We start from the raw sequence: 19956 nt of genomic DNA on the forward strand, positions 1-19956 counted from the left end.
CGGCAGGAGGGCTGAGGAAAAACTCCACTGCTGGGGGCTCAGCTGCAGGCTCCTGGCTGCCAGAGCTGCCCGGGGAGCAGCAGGACCTGCTGCAGCACAGTGCTCAGGTGAGAGATGAGTGGGAGATGAACTGCCCCAAAGAGCCTCCTGTGCTCGGTCAGACACAGACAGTGGCAAGAGAGAATTCCAGCACCTTCCCGTTCACCCTTTGCTGCTCAGTGGAACAAGAAGCCAATCTTGGAGGTAATTTGGGCCACGAGGATGCTCAGAGGGCTGGAGCAGCTCTGCCATAGGGACAGACTAAAAGAGTGGGGACTGTTCAGTCTGGAGAAGAGGAGGCTCTGAGGCGACCTTACTGTGGCCTTCCAGTATCTGAAGGGGGCCTACAAAAAAGCTGGAGAGGGACTTTTTGAGGCTGTCAGGGAGTGACAGGACTGGGGTGAGTGGAGCAAAGCTGGAGATGGGGAGAGTCAGCCTGGACGTGAGGAGGAAGTTGCTGAGCATGAGAGTGGTGAGAGCCTGGAATGAGTTGCCCAGGGAGGTGGCAGAGGCCCCATCCCTGGAGGTGTTTAAGGCCAGGCTGGATAAGGCTGTGGTCAGCCTCATCTAGGTAGGGTGTCCCTGGGCATGGCAGGGGGGTTGGAACTGGCTGATCCTTGTGGTCCCTTCCAACCCTGACTGATTCTATGATTCTAACTCCAGCACCTTCCCTTTTGCCCTTTCCTGCTCAGTGGAACAAGAAGCCAACCCTAGGAGGTGCTGAAAGAGAGCAAGGCTGTTGATGAACACAATCACCACAGCCCAGCTGCTGGAGCCGCTGATAGGAGGGGACCAAGACTCCCTGCTCACCTATCTTAGGGAAACCCACCCGAAATCATCGGAGGGATTCCCCTCCAGGCTGCTTCCCCCAGCACACAGCTGCTGCTGCCCAAACTAAGCTGGTTCGACTCTGACACAAACTTTCTACCTTCCCTTAGCACGTCAGCAGCCGGCCCCAGGCCCCACTGCTGCAGGCTACCGGGAGGGGGGGGTGGGGAAAAAAGAGCCATAATGGGTTTCTAATTTGCCACCGAATCCCATAGCAACTGAGCGTCACTTCAGATGTAAATTACAGACGATTCCTCCCCGTGCAATTTGTAAAGTACAGAGATGAATCTGTAATTTGAGCGGATCCAGGGGTGGATGGGGAGAGAAGCAGCTACCCGAAATCATGGAAGCTGCCGGGGGCCGCAGCAGAGCTCCCCGCACAACCTCCAGCGCCTCTCTGTCCCCCTCCCTTCAGCTGGGAGGTGCCAACAGGCTCGGGTCAGCTCGGTGAGTCCTGCAGAGCCTGCCCCGTTTCTGCTGAGGGCAGGGAGCTGTACGTGTGCCATCGGCTTCCTCTCCAGCCAGCTCTGATTCATGCGGTCCTGTCACCGACTCATGTTCCCGATGTCGTAAGAGCTTCGGTTCTGACGGACTCCAGCATCAGGGAATTAATGGGACAGGAAAAAACAGGTTGCAGGGAAACAGAGATGATGCAAAAGGGCTCTGAGATAATTCAATGAGTTCTGAGTCGAAAGCTGCCTTGTTCCTCTCCTCCTGACACCTGCAGCAGCTTTCAATTCCCCAGCCAGCAGGAACAGCAGCACCCTGAAGACCCTTTCAGGAGCCTTCATTTTGTGTTTCCTGCTTTCCCCAGAGCAAGATGAAGCCATCTCCAACAACCTGCTCAGCCTGAGGAAGTTCTTTCCACAAACAGTGACTACGAGGAGAGGTTTAACCCAAACCTCTCCTGGAGCACAGCAAACACAGGCAGCAGACCTGGGCAAGCAGGGCTCTGAGATGCACTGCCAGTGTGCTGCAGTCAGCCCCCAGTAAAGCATCTGCCACAGGGTCTGGCTTCTGCTCACAGCACTCCGTGTGGCAGGGGCAGAGGGGCAGGAGTGGAGCAAGAGGCATAGGAAGGGCGGCTGCTGCCAGCGCTGACCTAAGCAGGGATGCTACAACCCTCTTTAGATCCTCCTGGCACCACCAGCATGCCAGCAAAGCCAGCCTGGGGCCAGCAGTCGAGCTGAGCCCAGCCTCCACCTGCCACGGTTAGGTCAACACACCAGCTAGAGGTATCCAAGGTGTGCAAACTGCAGCCACCAGCCACATTCGAGCTCACCAGTCCTGCTCCTCAAGACTCACAGAGGGCTTTTAAATACCTGAAAGCTGGGAAATTCCCAGGGGAGGGCTCCAGGAACAAGCCCAGCACTACCACCAGCAGCTGCACCGCAGCAGAAGCAGAGGGACCTGCTGCCCTGCCACTCTTGGCATCGCACAGGAAGATTCCTGCCCACCCTGGAAGCCTCCAAGATGCTGCCAAGAAAATGGGTGTGAGAAGCCCAGGATGAACACCCCAGCTGGGGGCATCCAGGTGTGCCAGGTGAGGACACAACATCCATCATCAGAGAGGGTCCAAGATCCAGAGAGAGAGAGAGAGGGTGGGAAAAACAAGGCAGGAGCATGAGGAGCTCCCTTGTACCTCGACGTGGGCAGCAAGGAAGCTGGAGGCAGAGCAGAAGTTGTGGGGAAGTCATGCCCTGGGTCTGGGGAGACCCAAAGCAGAGCCTGCACACACCTCCGGAGGGAACACCAAACGCAGCCAGCTACTCTTGGGTTACACTGCCTAGAGGAGCAGGAGTTGTTCTAAGCTCACACACCAGCCAGGCTCCATTTCAGCAATGGACAAGCTGACCTGGGACTCGTTTTCCACCCTCAGCTCCAGCTGCAGTGCTCAGCAGTCAGCATTTACAGTTTCACAACCCTGGGGAAGCAGCTCTGGGGGCAGCAAGTTTCACAAGGAGCAGAGAGGTGACGTTTTCATGTGGCCCCTCTGAAGATGGGGTTATTTTTAAGTTGTATTTCTTTCAGGTGAGCACAACCCCCCCCCCCTCCCCCTGCTGCTGTTGCAGAAATAAATCCTTCCCAGGAGCTGGCAGCCCCACGGCCTGCACCGCTGCAGCAGCAGCTCCGTGGCCTCTGCACATGACACAGAGCCAGATGCTGAGACAGGGCTGAGCATCAACGCAGGGCCCTGCACTCATCTCTTCCCCAGCACACACACAGCCGCAGAGAGCCCAGCAGCAGAGCCTCCAGAAGAGAAATCTGTTTGCCCAGAGTCCTGCTGCCTGCCCCAGGCACGGTGCAGCTCCACACCAAGAACCCAACCACTCTGGCACAAGGGACACAGGGAGCAGGCCAGCTGGCCAGGCTGGACGATCAGTTCTGGATTATGTAATCCCAATACATTATTATTAGACCAAGAACAAACTCCAGCAAGCTGCCCAAGACACTGCCCTGCCTGCTCCCTGGCAGGGGGACAGAGCCGTGGCGCAGGGACGGCCGCGCAAGCCAGGCTGCAGGTGACACCAACAGCACTGCCAGGCCACTGCACAAGGCTGCCCTCACCTCCACCATGCTGCAAACCAAACCCAGCCAGGAGGAGCCTCAGCAAGCTTTTTCCATTTACCTACTGCAAGCCCTCGGTTAAATCAGAGCCTGTGCTGGCCAAAGCTAAGCTCCCATGGTGTGCTCCGGAGCTGCTGCCCTGGCACTGCCACGCAGGGAGCTGGGACAAAGCTGGGACACTCCACAAGCTGCAGAAACTGTTTATAGAACAACTGCAGCAGGAGCAGATGTGTTTAACAGCCTCTAATTGTGGCGTTATTCACTGCACAAACAAGCCAGCTCCTCTGCCCCTGCCCCCTTCCTGCCCAGTTAATCACCAGGAGCCTGCCACTATTCCTCTGCTGGGTGGCGGCGAAGGAAGCAAAGTTCATTAGTGGCCGTTGGCCACCAAAGGCTCCGGAGAGCAGCCTGCATTTAGGGACCAGACACCACCGTGCACGGGTGACAGGGACTGGGAAGAGCTGCCCAAATTACTTAACACAGCTGCCCGGACTCTTCCTACTCTCCCTCCCCCCCCCCCAGAAAAGGCTGCTCCAATCTATAGCAAAGCTTCTTTTTGGCACCTTCCCCCCCCCCCCATTCTTTTTCCTTCTCCCCACCTTTTTAAGAGGAAAACTAAACCACCAAAAGCAGCTCTGAAGTCGGCCCAGCCAAAGCACTCATTGCCACTGACTTCTCCTGACGCTGATAAACACTCATTAGGAGAGAAGTTGATAAAGCCTGGTACAGTCATTACCTTCGTCCTCACGCAGAAATTGCCCAATTCAGGGCTGTGATGTAACCAACACCCTACATTAAAAATAGTGTTGTGACAACATATGGCTTATCCTACAGGAGCTGGCAGGCTGGACGCTCCTCCCGACAAATGGGTTAGGTTCTCAGCTTCCCCCCCCCAGCTCCCTGGCAAGGTGAGGAACCAGATTCGCTCTTCCCAGGAGCCAAGAGGTTGGAAAAGGGAAGGAAGAAAACAAACAAACAAACAAAGAATAAAAATCTCCAACCCACCCGAAAAAAGAAAACTATAAACCCCCAAACCCAACCAACCCAAGAGGGCAGCTCTCAGTCCCCGCCGGCCCCATCCTGCCGCCAGCTGCTGCTTCCCTGCCTAAGGAGCCCTCTGGATGCGTTTCAAGGGAAACAGCTCAGAAAAGCCAAGCTTGGAAATTTCACATCGCGGCCCCAGCCTCAACTTGTGCCCTCTCCGCCGGCAGCTCCGCCGCAGGACTCACGCACACACACCAACCGGTGCCCCCCACCCGCCCCGGGGGAGGGGGGCAGTAAGGAAGGGACCACCCGGCACCGGCCCGGGATGCCAGCGCCAGGGGTTGGAACCACCCAGACACACGTCCCCGGGGACGGACCGATCCTCCACACACCCCCCCCGGGCCCTCGTCACGTTCACCGGGGGGAAGGCCGCACCCTCGCACACGTTCACCGGGTGGGTGTGTGGGGGGGGGGGACATCGGTGACCATCGCTCCCCCACCCCCTACGCCAGCCACTTACCAGGGATTGACAGGGAGGCGAGAGCCGCCGTGCCCCTCCCGCCCCTTAGCTACCGGGAGATGGCACCGAGACCTCGGCTCCCAGGTCCCCCGGACAGCCACTGCGGGAGGGGAACGATACACTGGGATCCCCCCGGCGGTTCCCCAGGGGGTTCACTGGCACCTCCCGGTCCCACTCAAGCATTTACCGGAGGATCTCGACGCCTCTCCGGTCACCTACCCGGGGGGGGGAAGCCCACAGAGACTCCCTAAGCATTAAAGGAGGGCACAGGGATACCCCCGGGGCGTTATCGGGGTAGGTACAGCGAGACCTCCGCCGTCTCCCTCAGGCACCCCACCGTGGAATTGCCCCACCCTCCCCCCCCTCCGGTTTCCTCGGTCACTCACACAGAAGACGGGACCGGGAGCTCCCCGCATCCCCTCAAGCCCCTCACCGAGCAGGGCCCCACACCGATCGACACCCCCCCCCCCCCCCCTCCCGTCCGCGATCTCCCCGGCCAGCGGCTGGCGTCCGCCCCCGGCCACACACTCCGCAGTGGCAGGACTGAGCCGCCCCCCGACCCGGGCAACGAAACTTCCCCTCCCCCCTTAACGACGCCGGTGCCAACCCCGCCGGTACCGCCCGCAGGGCTCCGGCCAGGGCCTCGTGGTCACCCCTTGCCCACCGCGGGGCTGTGCCCACCGCCCCTCACCCCGTACCTTACAGGCCTGGTAGCTCTCGAAGGCGCGCAGGGCGCTCTCCGTGAGCTTGACGTGGAAGACGGAGACGCGGGTGCCGCGGCCGAGGCGGCCGCAGGACAGCCCGTACCCGCGCTCCGCCTGCAGCGCCGCCATCTTGGGACCGTCTCCCCCTCCGCGCCTGGGCCGCCGGGGCCTCCCGCCGCCGCCACGCCCCCTTTATGCATTATTCATGAGCCGCCCGCCCGCGCCCCGCCCACCCGCGGCGCTTGTTGCTGGGGCGAGGCGGTGGGCAGCGTACGCCCCCATTGGTCAAGCCTCGCCGGCAGCCGCGTCGGATTGGAGGATTGAGGGAGAAGAAGGTGGGGATATGCAAATGAGGGCCGCGGGGCATGGCGGGGAGGGTGGTTTGGTGCAGCCCTCCAGCGCCGGAGGACCCCGGGGAGGGGGCGGCGGGCGGGCATCCCCCGGCCCACGGGCATCGCGCCGGGTACGGCTGGGGTGTGCCCTCACCAGGCAGGGCCTGCAGGTCCGGGCCTCCTCCTGGCATACTCCTTCCACGGCAGGGCCCCTAGGCCACGGGATTCCCCCCGTCCTCGGGCAGGACCTGCAGGCCTGGGCATCCCCCTGCCAAGCAGGGCCTATAGGCCCCGGGTTCCCCCCGCCCGAGGGCAGGGCCACATGCCCGGGCATTTCCCCCTCCAGGGTAGGGCCTGTAGGCCCCACGTTCCATCCCCCCTCTCCCCTGATGCAAGCAGGGCCCGGGTGCCCCTGCCAAGTAGTGCCTGCAGGCTGAGCACCCCCACTCCAGGGGGTAGGGCCCGGGATCCCCCTAGCCACAAAGCAGGGCCTGAGGGCACCCACGGCACTCCAGGCCTCTCCAGAGCCAAGCAAGCCCAGGCTCTGAGCATTCCCTGCCACGGAGGCTGCTCCCTCCTGCCGCAGCTGCGGCAGAGCTGTGCAGTGTTCCAAAAAAGTCCCTCCGTAGCCCCCGCGTTGCACAGTGGTCCCCAGAGCAACCATGGATGTGTGGCAAGAGAGGGAACACTGCCAAGAGGAGGATCCCTTCCCTGCAGGCAATGAAGAGGTCAAAACGTGAAGGAAATTGTCTTTTATTTGGGAAGTTCACAGTTGATTTGGGGGTGGGAGGACAGTGCTACAACCCCCCCTCCCTCCATGAGCAGAGCTGAGACAGGAACAGCAGCAGGCCCCCAGGCTGCAGAAAGCTGTAGGGCAAACAGGGACCCTCCCCACAACCAAAAAGCTTGGACCCACAGGAGACAGCCTGGAGAGGAGGGCTCTGGCATTCCCCTCCTGCACCCCTCCCGCCACAGGCTTCTTTGGCTTCCTTTGGACATTGCACAGTCTGGGAATGCTGAGGGGAGTGGGGGCCTGGGGAGGGCTGAGTGGCTGGCACAGGGAATCTCACTGCACATGCCCCTCTGCGCGGCTGGGCCCAGCCAGAGCATCTCTGTGCTCCTCCACATCCATGTGGGACCCACCGTGCCTGGCCCCTGCCCGTGAGGACAGCCACAGCAGACCACCGACGTGCAGGAGCTCCTCCTCCCCTCCAACGGCCTCTCATTGCCAGGAGGGTGCTTGGGGGTCTCTGCTCTGCCTCCGGCTCCATCCCTGTGCCAGGAGGGATATGGGGGCACATGGAGAGGGGAATCTGGCACCTCTGGCAGAGAAAAGCAACTGCAAGTCCATGGGAAGGGGTCGGTGGAGAGCTCCAGGGCAGCCCCTTCGCAGGAGAGAGGCACAATCTGGCACAGGTCCTGTGCCACGGGGCCACCCCTGCCACCATCCTTAGTTCCTTGCCGCGATGACCACAGACAGTGCCACACCGCCCAGCGCGATGGCAGTCGCCCCGAAGAGCCACTTCCAGGGAATGGACTGGGGAGGAGAGACCGGAGAGAGCTGACGGCAAGCACGGGGCCTGCCGGGAGCCCCACGGGCAGCAGGGCCCTGCCATGAGCCCCAAGGGCAGCAGGACAATGCCATGAGCCCCACGGGCAGCGGGACAATGCCATGAGCCCCACGGGCAGCGGGACAATGCCATGAGCCCCACGGGCAGCGGGACAATGCCATGAGCCCCATGGGCAGCGGGACAATGCCATGAGCCCCATGGGCAGCAGGACAATGCCATGAGCCCCACGGGCAGCGGGACAATGCCATGAGCCCCATGGGCAGCAGGACAATGCCATGAGCCCCACGGGCAGCGGGGCCCTGCCATGAGCCCCACGGGCAGCGGGACAATGCCATGAGTCCCATGGGCAGCAGGACAATGCCATGAGCCCCACGGGCAGCGGGGCCCTGCCATGGAGCCCCACGGGCAGCGGGACAATGCCATGAGCCCCACGGGCAGCAGGGCCCTGCCATGAGCCCCACAGGCAGCGGGACAATGCCATGAATCCCACGAGCAGCAGGACAATGCCCTGAGCCCCATGGGCAGCAAGACAATGCCCTGAGCCCCATGGGCAGCAAGACAATGCCATGAGCCCCACGGGCAGCAGGACAATGCCATAAGCCCCACAGGCAGTGGGGCCCTGCTGTGAACCTCGTGGGCAGCAAGGCAATGCCATGAGCCCCATGGGCAGTGGAGCCCTGCTGCAACACCGTGAGCCCCGTGGGCAGCAAGGCAATGCCATGAGCCCCATGGGCAGTGGAGCCCTGCTGCAGCACCGTGAGCCCCGTGGGAGGCAGGGCAATGCCATGAACCCCATGGGCAGTGGAGCCCTGCTGCAACACCGTGAGCTCCGTGGGAGGCAGGGCAATGCCATGAACCCCATGGGCAGTGGAGCCCTGCTGCAACACCGTGAGCTCCGTGAGAGGCAGGGCAATGCCATGAACCCCATGGGCAGTGGGGCCCTGCCATGAGCCCCACGGGCAGCAGGGCCCAAAAAGGCAAACGCCGCAGGGGCCCTGCCCGCACGCCGCAGGGCACAGTGTGTGCTGCACCGGCTCCGGAGTGCAGCAGCTGGGAGCAAAGTCCAGACTCTCCAGCTGGCAACACCAGGATCCAGCGGAGTGAGCCAGGAGCACAGCCACAGCTACGGAGTGCTCCTGGCAGAGCTGCCTGAGTGTGGGCCCCCAGCTCCCAGCAGGCTGCCCTGACACAGCCACCCTGAGGGCCACAGCAGCATCCCCCTGCTAGGGAGCAGAGCTGCGTTGACTCCCAGTGACTTAGGGGACGCTAAGTCAGCCCTGCCCACGCCACAGCAGGCCAGCAGCAGCCCTTACCCACGGCAGTTTGTCTTTGCACTTGCCCGGGGTGCTGGCAGCGCTGGGGTTCCCCAGCATCTTCCTGTACATCTCTGTCTCCAGGCTCCTCTGGTCTGCGTGCTTCTTCACCAGCTTGGAGAGCTCAGCGTGGATGGTCTGGGGAAGAGTGCACAGTGCTGCTCTTACCAGCCCAGTGGGGACCAGAGTGCCACCACCAGCAGGTCTGACCACCCCAGGACCGTGCAAGAGCTTTAGGGAAGAGCCTAGGAGCAGCCAGGGCAGCTGATGGCTTGATCCTGCCACTCTGCCTGCACTGAAGGGCTGGCATCAGACATCTGAGTGTCCCTTCCTGGCCACCCAAGCTGCTTCCACTGCTCAGGGCTGGTGCCCTGAGCACCAGAAGGATATGATCCTTCAACCGAGACAGCACAGTGGTGCCTTGGGGACAGACCTGCTTAAGCTCTCTCACTGTTCCACCTGAATTCAGACTGGGCAAAAGGGCTTCAACTCAGCCTGGTCTGAGCTGCAGCTGCAAGGCCCAGGAGCGAGTCAGTACCTACCTGGCTGTGCCAAGCGATGTCTGCAGCTGCAGGAGAAATTTCTGTGCCCTGCACCCAACTCTGAGGCTCCCAAAGAGCAACAAGAGGCACTGGCGAGCTAAGCATGGCACCACCAGCTGTGCCCAGCAGCAACAAGGCCACAGTCGTGCAGCAGTGCCACAGCCATGCTGTGCCCTCTGCTGGGGACAGCTCTTGGAAACGCTGTCACTAGTGACCCACAGCAGCTCTGGTCCTTGTTGTCTCACCCAGAAACAAGCTGGAACTTCACCATGCCATGTCTCAAACACAAGATTTTGGATGTCTGGAGAGTGCAGAGCACCTGTGGGCACCCTGAGCATCCCAGGGCTGGCATACTGGCGTCAGAGAAACGCTGGCACCCCCAGCTCCCAGAACATCTTTCCAAGGGGCTGGCAGAAGGGAGCCCAGCAGCTGCTGGTCTGTAACCGCCAGAAGGTGCCCAGAGCTTTGCTGATCCGAGGCAGGTGGAGCCCACTGCTGTTTTGGCTGCAGGCTGTGACTCACCCCCGCGCGTCTGCAGCGGCAGCGCTGCCACTTCGAGTCCCAGCAGCCAGCTGGGCAGCCCAGTCATTTGCTGCCCCTGTGGCTGGGCTGCTGACATCACTGCTGGGCAGCTTCTCACCCCTCTCCAATTAAAAGCTTCATCCCCTGGCCCGGCAGCAGCCACCCCACGGACAGCAGCGTGCTGGAGCCGCGCAGCAGGAGCCGCTCTGGGAGCTGCCTGCGCCTCGCTCACTGCCTGCCCTCGCTGGCAAGGGGAGGCCTTGAGAGCCTGCTCACCCCACCACGGGTGCTCTCAGACCACCAGCTCTGCTTTTTGACACCAGATCGTGGCACAAACAATGATGGTCTGGTGAAACTCCCAGGAAAGAGGTGGATAAAAATCCAGACCCAGCTGAGGATTAAAAGCCACCTGCAGAGCCAGCCCTTCCCTGCCTCCCTCCCTGCTGGCCCAGGCTCCTGCTGGGGCCATTCCCTGGTGCCTTCTCCTGAGGCTCCAGTCCTGCAGCTGATCATTAACCAACAGGAAATTCCTGACCCAGAGCTCGCCCTGGCCTGGGCGCTGGACTGAGGTCTGGGCTGCTCCTGCCACCCACTGAGTCACACTCCAGGCTGCTGGGCCAGTCTGGCAGGGCCTGGCCTCTGTTCTGCTTCCTGCAGTCATGGCAGGAGCTGCTGGAGCCACCCAGGGAGCTGGAGCAGCCAGCACCGTGCAAGCAGATTGCTGAGGGCTGGCAGGGATTGCTGCCACAACAAAGACCAAAGGGCACAAAGGGACAGTGCAGGGACAGCTCACAACGTGGAGATAAGGGCCCTGCCAGCCCTGCCAAGCTCAGCCCTTGCACCGTGCTGTGCATCGCCCCACAGCTGCCCAGGCCTTCGCACGGAGGAAGCTGGGAGCAGTCACGGGTGGACACACCAAGATGGGCAAGAGAAGGGGATCCTGCAGACACCCAGCTCAGCAAGGTCACTGGTGGCACCCAGCAGCCTACCTTGTTTGAAGGCTCCAGCTTCAACGCTGCCTTTAAGATGGGGATGGCCTCTCTGTACTCTCCCTGCTGAGCCAGGACCTGGAAGGTGAGACAGCGATGGAGCCAAGCTCATCTCTGCCCTCCACCAGACCATGGAGAAGGGGCAGCAGTGCCTGCTGAAGGCTTGTCCTCACCTTGCCCTTTCGGAAGAGAGCTTTGATGTTCCCTGGCTGGTGCTCCAGGACGAGGTTGCAGGACTTGAGGGCTGCCTCATAATGGTCCAGCTTCAGCTGAGAGGCTGCCAGGTTGTTGAGACACTTCACCTTCACATCCAGCAGCTCGGCCTCCTCCTCTGGGCTGAAGTCAACTGCAAAGAGCCCAGAGGTGAGCTGCAGCAGGAAGAGAGCATGGGTGGGCCTGGCTGGGTGGGAGCAGATACCTTTAGAGCTGGAGGTGATGACCTTCAGGGCAATGTCGTAGGAGTTGATGGCCAGCACGTAGTCTGCCTGCTGGTAGAAGAAGTTGCCGCGCTCCCGCTTGCGGTTGGCCAGCTCAACCTTCTCCTTCCCGCTGAGCAGCTCCAGGTCTGGCGCATCCCGAGTTGCCAGCAGCTCCACCTCCAGGCTGAGGGCCGCGTTGGGTGGGATGTCAGGGCTCCTGCACAGAGAGGGGCACAAAGCTGTGGCACTGCTGTCACCTCTGCCGGTCCCACCAGGCCACAGAAGCTCAGGGCATGACACAGATCAGTCCCCTCAGGTGGTACAAGCTGCCACCTCCATCCAAGCTGGGCCTCCCTGCCCATGAAGCTGTGGCTGGCTGGGCTGTCACTGGCTGGGCCTCCCTGCCCATGAAGCTGTGGCTGGCTGGGCTGTCACTGGCAGTGGAGGGGACAGTTGTCACTGCCCTGTTTGGGGCCATTCTGCTCCACTCAGCCCTCTCAGCTCACCTGCCCTGAACGCCATAGCAGTACTTTGCATCTGACTGGATCAGAGCTGTCTCCCCCATCTCCAGGAGCTGCACACATAGGTCCAGGGCCTGCAGGAACCACATGACAGGGAAGGAGCTTAAGCAAAGGCAGAGATGCTGCTTCTGACCTTCGAACGGGGCCATCACCAACCCCAAATCCTCCCTGCACTCTCAGGAGAGGAAGCTGAGCAAGCATACTCCCAGCCAGCCCTGACCTGCAGGACATCACAGTCCCCCAGTGTGAAGGTGAGGGCAGGATTCTCCTCCACCACGCTGCCATCCTCCAGGGTGGCCTTCAGCCGGATGGTCACGTCCTGGCCCTTGCGGGGACGAGTGTCCACCCCCTGCCCCGGCACCAGCGTCTTCTTCTTGAGCAAGCCGCTCCCTGGGCGAGGAGAAACCAGAGATGGGTCAGGCTATGACTAGGAAAGAAAAGTCTCCCTCCTGACACCCTGCTCCGACTCCCTGCCTGGCCTCCACGGTGTGGGGAACACTGGTGGAGCCGCAGGGAACCTGCGAGCCCAATGCCCTCCTGCCCCAGGCTCCTACCCAGGACATCGAGCCACTCCTGGGGGTCCTCTGCTGCTTCCCCCGCGGGCTGAGCGTCCTCCTGCGGCGGCGCGGGCGGCCTGCCCACGTCCTCCAGCGGAGGCAGCTCGCTCAGGTCGTCGTCGTCCTCTTCTTCCTCCAGGACCTCGAAATCCTCCGTCGTGTCCAGCTGAGTGGAGTCAGCCGTCGATGATGGCTCGGTGCCGGTGCCTGCCCGGCTCGGGGAGCTGCTCCTTCGTTCCTCCCCGCTGGAGGCCATCGCGGCGGAGCAACCTGGAGAGGCGAGGGAGGACGCAGGTCAGGCCTAGACTTACTGGAGAGAGGACGAGACACGGCTGCCGAGCCCGGCCAGCACCGGGAGCCAGGACCGGGATCCGCCGGGGGGCGATGCGTGGCTCGGGCCAGGGAGATCCCACCGGCCCTGGGGGCTAGAGACGCGGCCACGGGGAGGGAAAAGGCCTCGAGAGAAAGAGCGGCGGCCCCGGGCCGGTACCGGGAGGGGCCCCCCCGCGCAGCCCCTGCCGCCAGGGGTCGCCCCCCGCCCGCGAGACCCCCACGTCACCGTCACGCGCTGGGAATCCCCCTAGCAACGGCCGCGCGCCCCCCGCCGCGCCTACCTGCCCCGCGAGCCCGCGGCCGCCAGCCCCGCCCCGCCGCTGCGATTGGCCTGACAGCAGCCGCTGCCCTGACGCCATTGGCTGAGGAGAACGCCTGTCAGCGGAGCGCTGGGAGGGGCTTGGAGCCGTCTTAAAGGGGCTGCGGAGACTGAGTGGCGGGGCCGGGCGGTGCGGTCACGGCGTGGGGGCGCTCAGGGATCTCAATGCTGATACTGGGGTAGCTCCGTGATACTCTGGGGTGGGGGAGAGGAGGTGGAGGGGCGGTAGTGAGTGGGGGTCCCGAACCTCTCCGCTTCGCCAGCCGCCACTACTTCCGGCTCGGTGCCGTGACGCTAGGGACGCGCTGACGTTTCAGGGTCACGCACGACGCGACCGCGCACCCGGAAGCGAGGTGCGGCTGCCGGTGTCGCTCCCGCTCCCGTCATGTGAAGCGGCAGGACACACTCCGCTGGGTGCGCGGGCGGTGCCGGCGGGAGTCTCCGGGGTCACGGGGAGGGGTCTGGGCCCAGGCCTGCAACCGCGTCCCCTCAAAGGAGCGCGGTACCGGGGCAGCTCTACCGGGAGGCGGTGGGCGGGCAAGGGGGGCCCTGTTAACCGGTGGTGGGTGCGCGTGGGGCTGGCTTAGGACTGGGCAGGTGTGTGTGCGTGTTAGCTCCGGTAGCGGCGGCATAGCATGGCAGAGCGAGTCCACTCACCGGTCCCGGGAGCGCGGGAGGCTCTCGTCCCCCGGCTGAGCTGCTCCTCGCGGTCCCGCAGGTGGCGATGGAGCCCACGGCCTCGCAGGTCTTCTGCGGGCGGGTGCTGGGCATGGTCAATGCTGAGGACGTCAACGCCATCATCCTGGCCCAGAAGAACATGTGAGTCCTGGGGAAACTGACCCCCGAGGGATCCTGGTACCAGCACCGGGAACCTGCTGGGATCTTTGCTGAGCTCGGTCTGCTTCCTCTGTGCAGGTTGGATCGATTTGAGAAGACCAACGAGATGCTGCTCAACTTCAACAACCTCTCCAGTGTGCGCATGCAGCAGATGCATGAGCGTTTCCTGCACCACACCAAGACGCTGGTGGAAATGAAGAAGGATCTGGACAGCATCTTCCGGAGGATCCGGTGGGCAAGAGGGACATTGCTGCTGGTGGGGAGGCAGGCAGTGGAGAGGCTGCTGCGTCTCATCAAGGTCTGGGTGGGCCCTGGGGGTGTTAAAGTGTAGGAGCTCAAAGTGGAAACCTGGGTGGAGAGGGGGATATGTGTGGCTCAGCAGCACGTGGAGGCAGCAGGAGAAGAACTGCACAGGTCAGAGCTTTGGGATTTCTGGATTCTGCTCCAGCCAGGGTGGTTTGAGCCCCTCTGGGGCAGTGGGAGGGATGGCTTACACAAGCAGGAGATGAAGGAATGCCTGGTATGCGGATGGGGTCTGGGCAGGAGCCTCAGGGAACCCCCAGGGATTGATTTGCCACGTCCAGAGGGCGGGAGCTGGTCGGGCAGCTCGGATCGGATGGATCTGCTTCCCCGGGGACTCACCCTGCTCTCTCCTCCCCAGGACGCTGAAAGGCAAGCTGGCAAAGCAGTACCCGGAGGCTTTCAGCAGTGAGTCATTCTTTCTGATGCAGGTTTTCTATCGGGTTCCTTCCCAAAAAGTCCCTTTTCCTAAGGACACAAGAGGTGGCTTTCAGGAGAAGCCCCTGGGGCACCCAGGCTGCTGTGCTGACAAGCCTGGGAAGCTGCCCGATGGCCCTTAGAAGCAGCTGCAGGTTTCCAGCAGCTGCTGATTTATTTTTCGTCGAGTTTTTCCCATTGATTTCTGCCCCAAGCAGGCAACACTTAAAGGCAGCAATTAGCCAACTGCCGTGCTGGGGCACCTCTCCTACCTGGTGTCACGCCGGCGGCGCCTCGTCTCGCGTCGCAGCAGCAGCAGCACTTCAGCTTTGCGCCTTCCCTTCCAGACATCCACGAATCTCCCATCCTGGAAGACGACGACGACTTCGACCCCGTCCCCCAAAGCACGACGACCACCATCGCTACCTCTGAGCAGAGCACCGAGTCCTGTGACACCAGCCCCGACATCATCTCCCCCACCACGAGTCAGGAGTTTGAGGACCTATCCCAAGGCCACTACGATTTGCCGGCGGTCAACGGACAGAGTCTCACAGACGAAGACACGGCCGAGGGCCTGGACTGAGTGTGCAGCTCCTGCAGAACTTTCTATCCTGTATTTATATTTGTGTGTTTCTTTTGCCTTCGGAAGGGGGTGGGGGAAAAGAGGGCAGTGAGGGCCGAGGGCAGCAGGGTGGTGGTGTCCTGCCTCTGCGCTGCCACCGGAGTGTAAACCCTGCCCCTCGCTGCGGGGTGGCTAAGTAAAGCGTGGCTTTGAAACGCCTCTTGTCCTTCCTCCTTTGTGCAACAAAACCCCGCCTCGGATGCAGCCCTCGGCACAGAAGAGCTGCTTGGGGATGCAGGAGTGTTGGGTTTGGGGGTCCCACCTGCGCTCCAGCTCTGCTGCAGGTTTGTGCTGCTGAAGCCCTGTGCTGGCCGTGCCGCAGGTTCTGCCCGCAGGAGGCGCCTGAGCCGGGCTGCCTTCGGCGCCTGCCTGCGTCTCGCCGCAGCACTGGATGGGGCACTCAGTGCCATGGTCTGGTTGCTGGATAGGGCTGGGTGCTAGGTTGGACTGGATGAGCTTGGAGCTCTCTTCCAACCTGGTTGATTCTATGATCCTATGGCTGCCTGCCGCGGCCCGGGCCCGCTCCTCCCTGCACCCTCCCGGTGTGCAGAGGCTCGGCCTGGCTGCCGCCCGGGGCGGGGAGCTGACGGGGCTGGGGCCAAGAGGAGCTTGTGGCTGGGGGGGGCAGCACAGTCCCAGTGCGGAGGCTGCGGGGACGCTTTAGCGGAGCGGGAGCCGTTCCTAGGGCCGGGGTGTGAGCCTGGGGCCGGTCTGCAGGCGCTGAGAGCGGCGTGGGCCCATGCTCACGGCCGTGGAATCGGTCCCGGGGCCTAGGGACCGACCGGAGGCCAGGCGCCGGAGCAGCGGGGACGCGGCGGGGCGGGGCGGGGCGCGGTGCCTCCCGGGGGCCTGCCTGCCGGCCGGGGCGGAGCGGAGCGGAGCGGCCTGCGCCTGCGCACTGCGGCGGCTCCAGCGCCCCGCGGCCGAGTTCCGGTTCCGGTGCCCGTTCTCTCAGCGCGAGGCGGCGGGTGCGCGCGGGCGGCTCCGGGCCGGGAGCGGGGCCTGGGCCCAGACCGGGCGGGGAGGGGTCTGCCTGCCGGGATAGGGTGGCAGGGGACTTGGCCCGGGAGCGGGATCGCGGGGTCGAAGTGCCGCAGCCCGGCTGGGGGCAGGCGTGGAGGCGGCGGCGGCGGGGCCCTGGGCGGGGGGAGGTGGTGGAGCCGCCGGGGCCTGCCGTGAGGGCCCGGCCGGGGCTGACGTGGCCGCCGCTCTTCTCAGGACGCGAACGGTGCCAAGATGCAGATCTTCGTGAAGACGCTGACGGGCAAAACCATCACCCTGGAGGTGGAGCCCAACGACACCATCGAGAACGTAAAGGCCAAGATCCAGGATAAAGAAGGTACCGGCGGGACCGGGCTGCCGCCGCCCCGGGACAGCCGTCGCCAGCCTTGCCGTGACGCTTTCTCCCTCTCTCTCAGGCATCCCTCCCGACCAGCAGCGACTGATCTTCGCGGGCAAGCAGCTGGAGGATGGCCGCACCCTCGCCGACTACAACATCCAGAAAGGTACCCCCGGGGTCCCGGGCTGCACTTCGGGGGGGCGCCAGCTGCTGCCGCCCCCGCTGTGACTTTGTCTCCTTGTTTCAGAGTCCACTCTCCACCTGGTCCTGCGCCTGCGGGGGGGCATCATCGAGCCCTCCCTGCGCCAGCTCGCCCAGAAGTACAACTGTGACAAAATGATCTGCCGCAAGTACGTCCCCTGCTCCCCTTGTGCCCTCCTCCGCGGGGTGGGCGTCCTGCTCCCGGCGCCTCGCACCCGGGGAAAGGAGGCTTCGGTGACCTGTGTGTGTCGCCCCCGCAGGTGCTACGCCCGCCTGCACCCCCGCGCTGTCAACTGCCGCAAGAAGAAGTGTGGCCACACCAACAACCTGCGCCCCAAGAAGAAGGTCAAGTAGAGCTTGGCGCCGGCCGGGCCCTCAATAAAGCATCGCAGCGCACTCGGCCCTGTGGCGTTTTGTTTCTTGCCCAAACGGGCACCGTTTACAATCGAAGGCGGGGGTGGGTTTGGGGGGTGGGTGGGTGGGTGGATGGATGGATGGATGGATGGATGGATGGATGGATGGATGGATGGATGGATGGATGGATGGATGGATGGATGGATGGATGGATGGATGGATGGATGGAAGGATGGAAGGATGGAAGGATGCCTGGCGTTGCGGGAGGGGACCGGTGGGTGCTGGGCACCCGGCGGCGGTACCGGTGGGCGCCTGCAGATGGCGCTGGAGCTGCGCTGGCTCTTGCGCTCCGCCCCCGCTCCTCGCCGGGCCTGCGCGCTGCGGGCGGGGCCGGGCCGGGCCATGGTGAGCCGATCAGGGACGCTGGGCACGGGGTTGAGTTGGGGAAGGGTCCTCAGGGCGGCGGGGTGGGCACCGAGCTGGGCCGGTTCCTGTAAGGAGTGGTGCGGAGGGTCCCGGGACCGGGTCGGTCTGGGCACGCGCCGGGGCGGGGGGAGTCCTCCCGGTGCGCGGCAGCAGCGTGTGCGCCTGGCCGGGAAGGGTCCCGGGTCGTGGGCGACGGAGCGGGGAGGGATGCCCTCCCTGCCCACCGGTGTTGGGAGGATGCCGGTGCCGGCCCACTGCTTGCGCCGGTGCCCATCGGTGTGGCGTGCACGTGGATGAGGGGTCCCGATGCGTGGGCGTGGAGCCAAGCAGAGGGACGTGGGAATGGGGGGAGGGAGGTCCCGGTGCCGATCCGTGGTGGTTGCGGGGCATGCCGGTGATGGGCTGAGTTCTCCCCATACCGACACTGGGAGGTGGAAACTCGAGGCCCTAGCACCGGTCTGGGAGCCCCGGGGGGCTGTTCGTTGGAGCAAGGTCCCCCTTAGTGGCAGTGGGCACTATGCCACGCCCGTGGCACCGCCATGCCATGCTGTCCCCCTTGCCCCTGGCAGACGGGCGAGGCCGTGAGGGTGCTGCTGCAGCGGCTGCAGGAGCTGCAGGCCGAGCGGGTCGAGGCATACCGGCTGCTGGAGCAGTGAGTACGGCATCGCGGGACGGGCACCGAGAGGGACGGGACAGGGGTGGGCACCTGTCCCAGTAAGGAACCGAACCCCCGATGCTGATATTGCATTCCGATGGGGCGAGGCTGGTGGGGAGGAGCAGCTGAGGGGCTGCAGCTGGCAGGGGGGGCACTTGTGTCAGTTTTAGGAGGAGGCACTGGGCTGCTGCGCTTCCCACTGTGGGTGTGAGGGCAAGGGGAAGAAATAACCCAGTCCTCCCCCAAAAGCATCTGCCCAGCCTGTGCTGTGCCAGGGCTGGAGCTGCTGGGCATCAGAAGGACCAGGAGCTGCCAAATCCAGGCAGGAAATCCTTCTGCCGCCTGCGGCGGAACGGCAAAGGAAGTTCAGCACCAGGATGGGCACCACAGGCTCTTGCCATCCCAGTGCCCAGTGACGTGTGGTGATGATTACTTCTTCCCCTAACTACACCTGTCCCCAGGGGCCACCAGGCATACCTGAGCAGTGCTCCCCACTATGACTTCCCGCGGTACCGGCAGCTGGTGCACGAGATCACGGTGGCCTTCAGCGGCATCTCCCGGGAGGTGCTGGACATCGCCGGGCGCCTGCGGGGCGAACTCGCCCGCCCCGACCTAGCCCAGCACCTCGCCCGGCTCCAGGAGCGGGAGCAGGAGAAGCTGCAGCTGGTGAGTGCCAGGCTGTGGTGGATCCCACTGGTGCCCTGTCCAGGGCTGGGGCTGCTTTGAGGGGTGGCTTTCATCTCCCACCTTGTCCGCGCTGCAGACAGCACAGCTCCAGCTGGCCCGGCAGCAGGCACAGGACCAGCCCCAGGTGGATGCCCATCAGCAGGAGGTGCAGGAGCTCAAGCACAAGTAAGTGCTTCTCCCCTCTGTTTGGGGATGGCAGCATCTGCCCCTCACCCGGAGCAGGAGCCCCTTTCCCTACATTTCCCCTCCTTCCAGCCCAGGGGGGCCCAGATGGTGCCTTCAAAAGCGCTCTCGGCCACAGCCCCGGGGAGGGCTCGGCGATGCCGCACGGCCGCGGTCCCCTCGGCCTCCCCGGGCTGAGTGTTTCATAAACAGCGCGGGGCAGGCGCGGCAGCCTGGCTAATACTCTCCATATGGGCTTTATTTATAGTTCCCATCCGCTCTCCTAGGCTAATTAAAACCATTGAGGCAATCAGCGAAGTTCTCCAGGACCTCAAGTACGATTCGGAAGAAGCCGAGTGATGGCTGTCCCCGTGGGAACGGCTGCAGGGGCCAGCCCGTGGAGCAGGGGCCCCACTCGCCCCAGCCGGCCCCAGCCCGCTCCTGCGGCAGCCATCAGGCACCCGCATCGTCCCACCAAGGTGGGCACCTTCCCCCAGCCCTTCCTCTGGAGCACAGGCTGGAAGAGACGGAGAAGCCCCTTCAGAAGAAGGGTTCCTCTAAATCCTGGGTGTGGGGCTGGTTCCTCTCTGCAGCTTCAGCTGAGCTGGGGCTTTGCTCAAGTTAAACCTCCAACCTACAGTTCCAAGGGGCCACCTTGCTTTGACCCTTTGCTGCCAGCTGGAGCCCCACGGGCAGCAGCCCCCCCTAAGACCACCTCCTGGAGCTCAGCTGTGCCCCCAGCCCCACGACAGCTCCAGTGCCCTGGAAGTGTCCTTTCTGTGGTCACCAGAAATAAACCTGGCCCCGTGGAGCTCAATTGGGTCGTGTGGTCTAAAGTGCTTGTGCCACTTCCTTCACCTTGTGCCACTCCGGGGCTCGGGCCCCTGGGAGCCCC

The 19956-nt window shown here is 63.5% G+C and overlaps 5 protein-coding genes across 10 annotated transcripts in view; 3 read left to right on the forward strand and 2 right to left on the reverse strand.

Annotated features, from left to right (window-relative positions):
• Positions 1-5809, reverse strand: part of ELL (elongation factor for RNA polymerase II) — a 57175-nt gene extending 51366 nt beyond the window's left edge. The window contains exon 1 of the mRNA XM_064175060.1: positions 5638-5809. Within this exon, the coding sequence (XP_064031130.1) occupies positions 5638-5772 (135 nt within the window). The 5' untranslated portion in view covers positions 5773-5809. The remainder of the gene's footprint in view (positions 1-5637) is intronic.
• Positions 5810-6712: 903 nt separating this feature from the next.
• FKBP8 (FKBP prolyl isomerase 8) lies at positions 6713-13112 on the reverse strand. 2 transcript variants are annotated; one of them, XM_064175064.1, is made up of 9 exons: positions 13024-13112; positions 12407-12679; positions 12073-12242; positions 11838-11926; positions 11331-11548; positions 11086-11258; positions 10913-10990; positions 8860-8997; positions 6713-7512 (listed from the first exon to the last, which is right to left on the reverse strand). In XM_064175064.1, the coding sequence occupies exons 2-9, from the start codon at positions 12663-12665 to the stop codon at positions 7426-7428; spliced, it is 1212 nt and encodes a 403-aa protein (XP_064031134.1). In that variant the 5' UTR covers positions 12666-12679; positions 13024-13112; the 3' UTR covers positions 6713-7425. The 2 variants fall into 2 exon arrangements, with proteins under 2 accessions (XP_064031134.1, XP_064031135.1); XM_064175065.1 differs by lacking the exon at positions 13024-13112 and adding an exon at positions 12969-13018.
• A 201-nt stretch (positions 13113-13313) lies between these two features.
• KXD1 (KxDL motif containing 1) lies at positions 13314-15392 on the forward strand. 3 transcript variants are annotated; one of them, XM_064175074.1, is made up of 5 exons: positions 13314-13414; positions 13780-13880; positions 13977-14129; positions 14560-14606; positions 14963-15392. In XM_064175074.1, the coding sequence occupies exons 2-5, from the start codon at positions 13786-13788 to the stop codon at positions 15196-15198; spliced, it is 531 nt and encodes a 176-aa protein (XP_064031144.1). In that variant the 5' UTR covers positions 13314-13414; positions 13780-13785; the 3' UTR covers positions 15199-15392. The 3 variants fall into 3 exon arrangements, with proteins under 3 accessions (XP_064031144.1, XP_064031142.1, XP_064031143.1); XM_064175072.1 differs by having other exon boundaries at positions 13345-13475; XM_064175073.1 differs by lacking the exon at positions 13314-13414 and adding an exon at positions 13538-13558.
• A 721-nt stretch (positions 15393-16113) lies between these two features.
• On the forward strand, positions 16114-17178 carry UBA52 (ubiquitin A-52 residue ribosomal protein fusion product 1). Its single transcript, XM_064175079.1, has 5 exons — positions 16114-16205; positions 16456-16576; positions 16656-16742; positions 16824-16926; positions 17038-17178. The coding sequence occupies exons 2-5, from the start codon at positions 16474-16476 to the stop codon at positions 17129-17131; spliced, it is 387 nt and encodes a 128-aa protein (XP_064031149.1). The 5' UTR covers positions 16114-16205; positions 16456-16473; the 3' UTR covers positions 17132-17178.
• Positions 17179-17492: 314 nt separating this feature from the next.
• REX1BD (required for excision 1-B domain containing) lies at positions 17493-19878 on the forward strand. 3 transcript variants are annotated; one of them, XM_064175077.1, is made up of 5 exons: positions 17493-17536; positions 18127-18209; positions 18674-18878; positions 18976-19064; positions 19349-19878. In XM_064175077.1, the coding sequence occupies exons 1-5, from the start codon at positions 17534-17536 to the stop codon at positions 19419-19421; spliced, it is 453 nt and encodes a 150-aa protein (XP_064031147.1). In that variant the 5' UTR covers positions 17493-17533; the 3' UTR covers positions 19422-19878. The 3 variants fall into 3 exon arrangements, with proteins under 3 accessions (XP_064031147.1, XP_064031148.1, XP_064031146.1); XM_064175078.1 differs by lacking the exon at positions 17493-17536 and having other exon boundaries at positions 17605-18209; positions 19330-19878; XM_064175076.1 differs by lacking the exon at positions 17493-17536 and having other exon boundaries at positions 17614-18209.
• Positions 19879-19956: the final 78 nt, after the last annotated feature.

The sequence above is a fragment of the Pogoniulus pusillus genome, chromosome 41 (genome assembly GCF_015220805.1).
Source record: "Pogoniulus pusillus isolate bPogPus1 chromosome 41, bPogPus1.pri, whole genome shotgun sequence".
NCBI classification, from domain to species: domain Eukaryota; kingdom Metazoa; phylum Chordata; class Aves; order Piciformes; family Lybiidae; genus Pogoniulus; species Pogoniulus pusillus.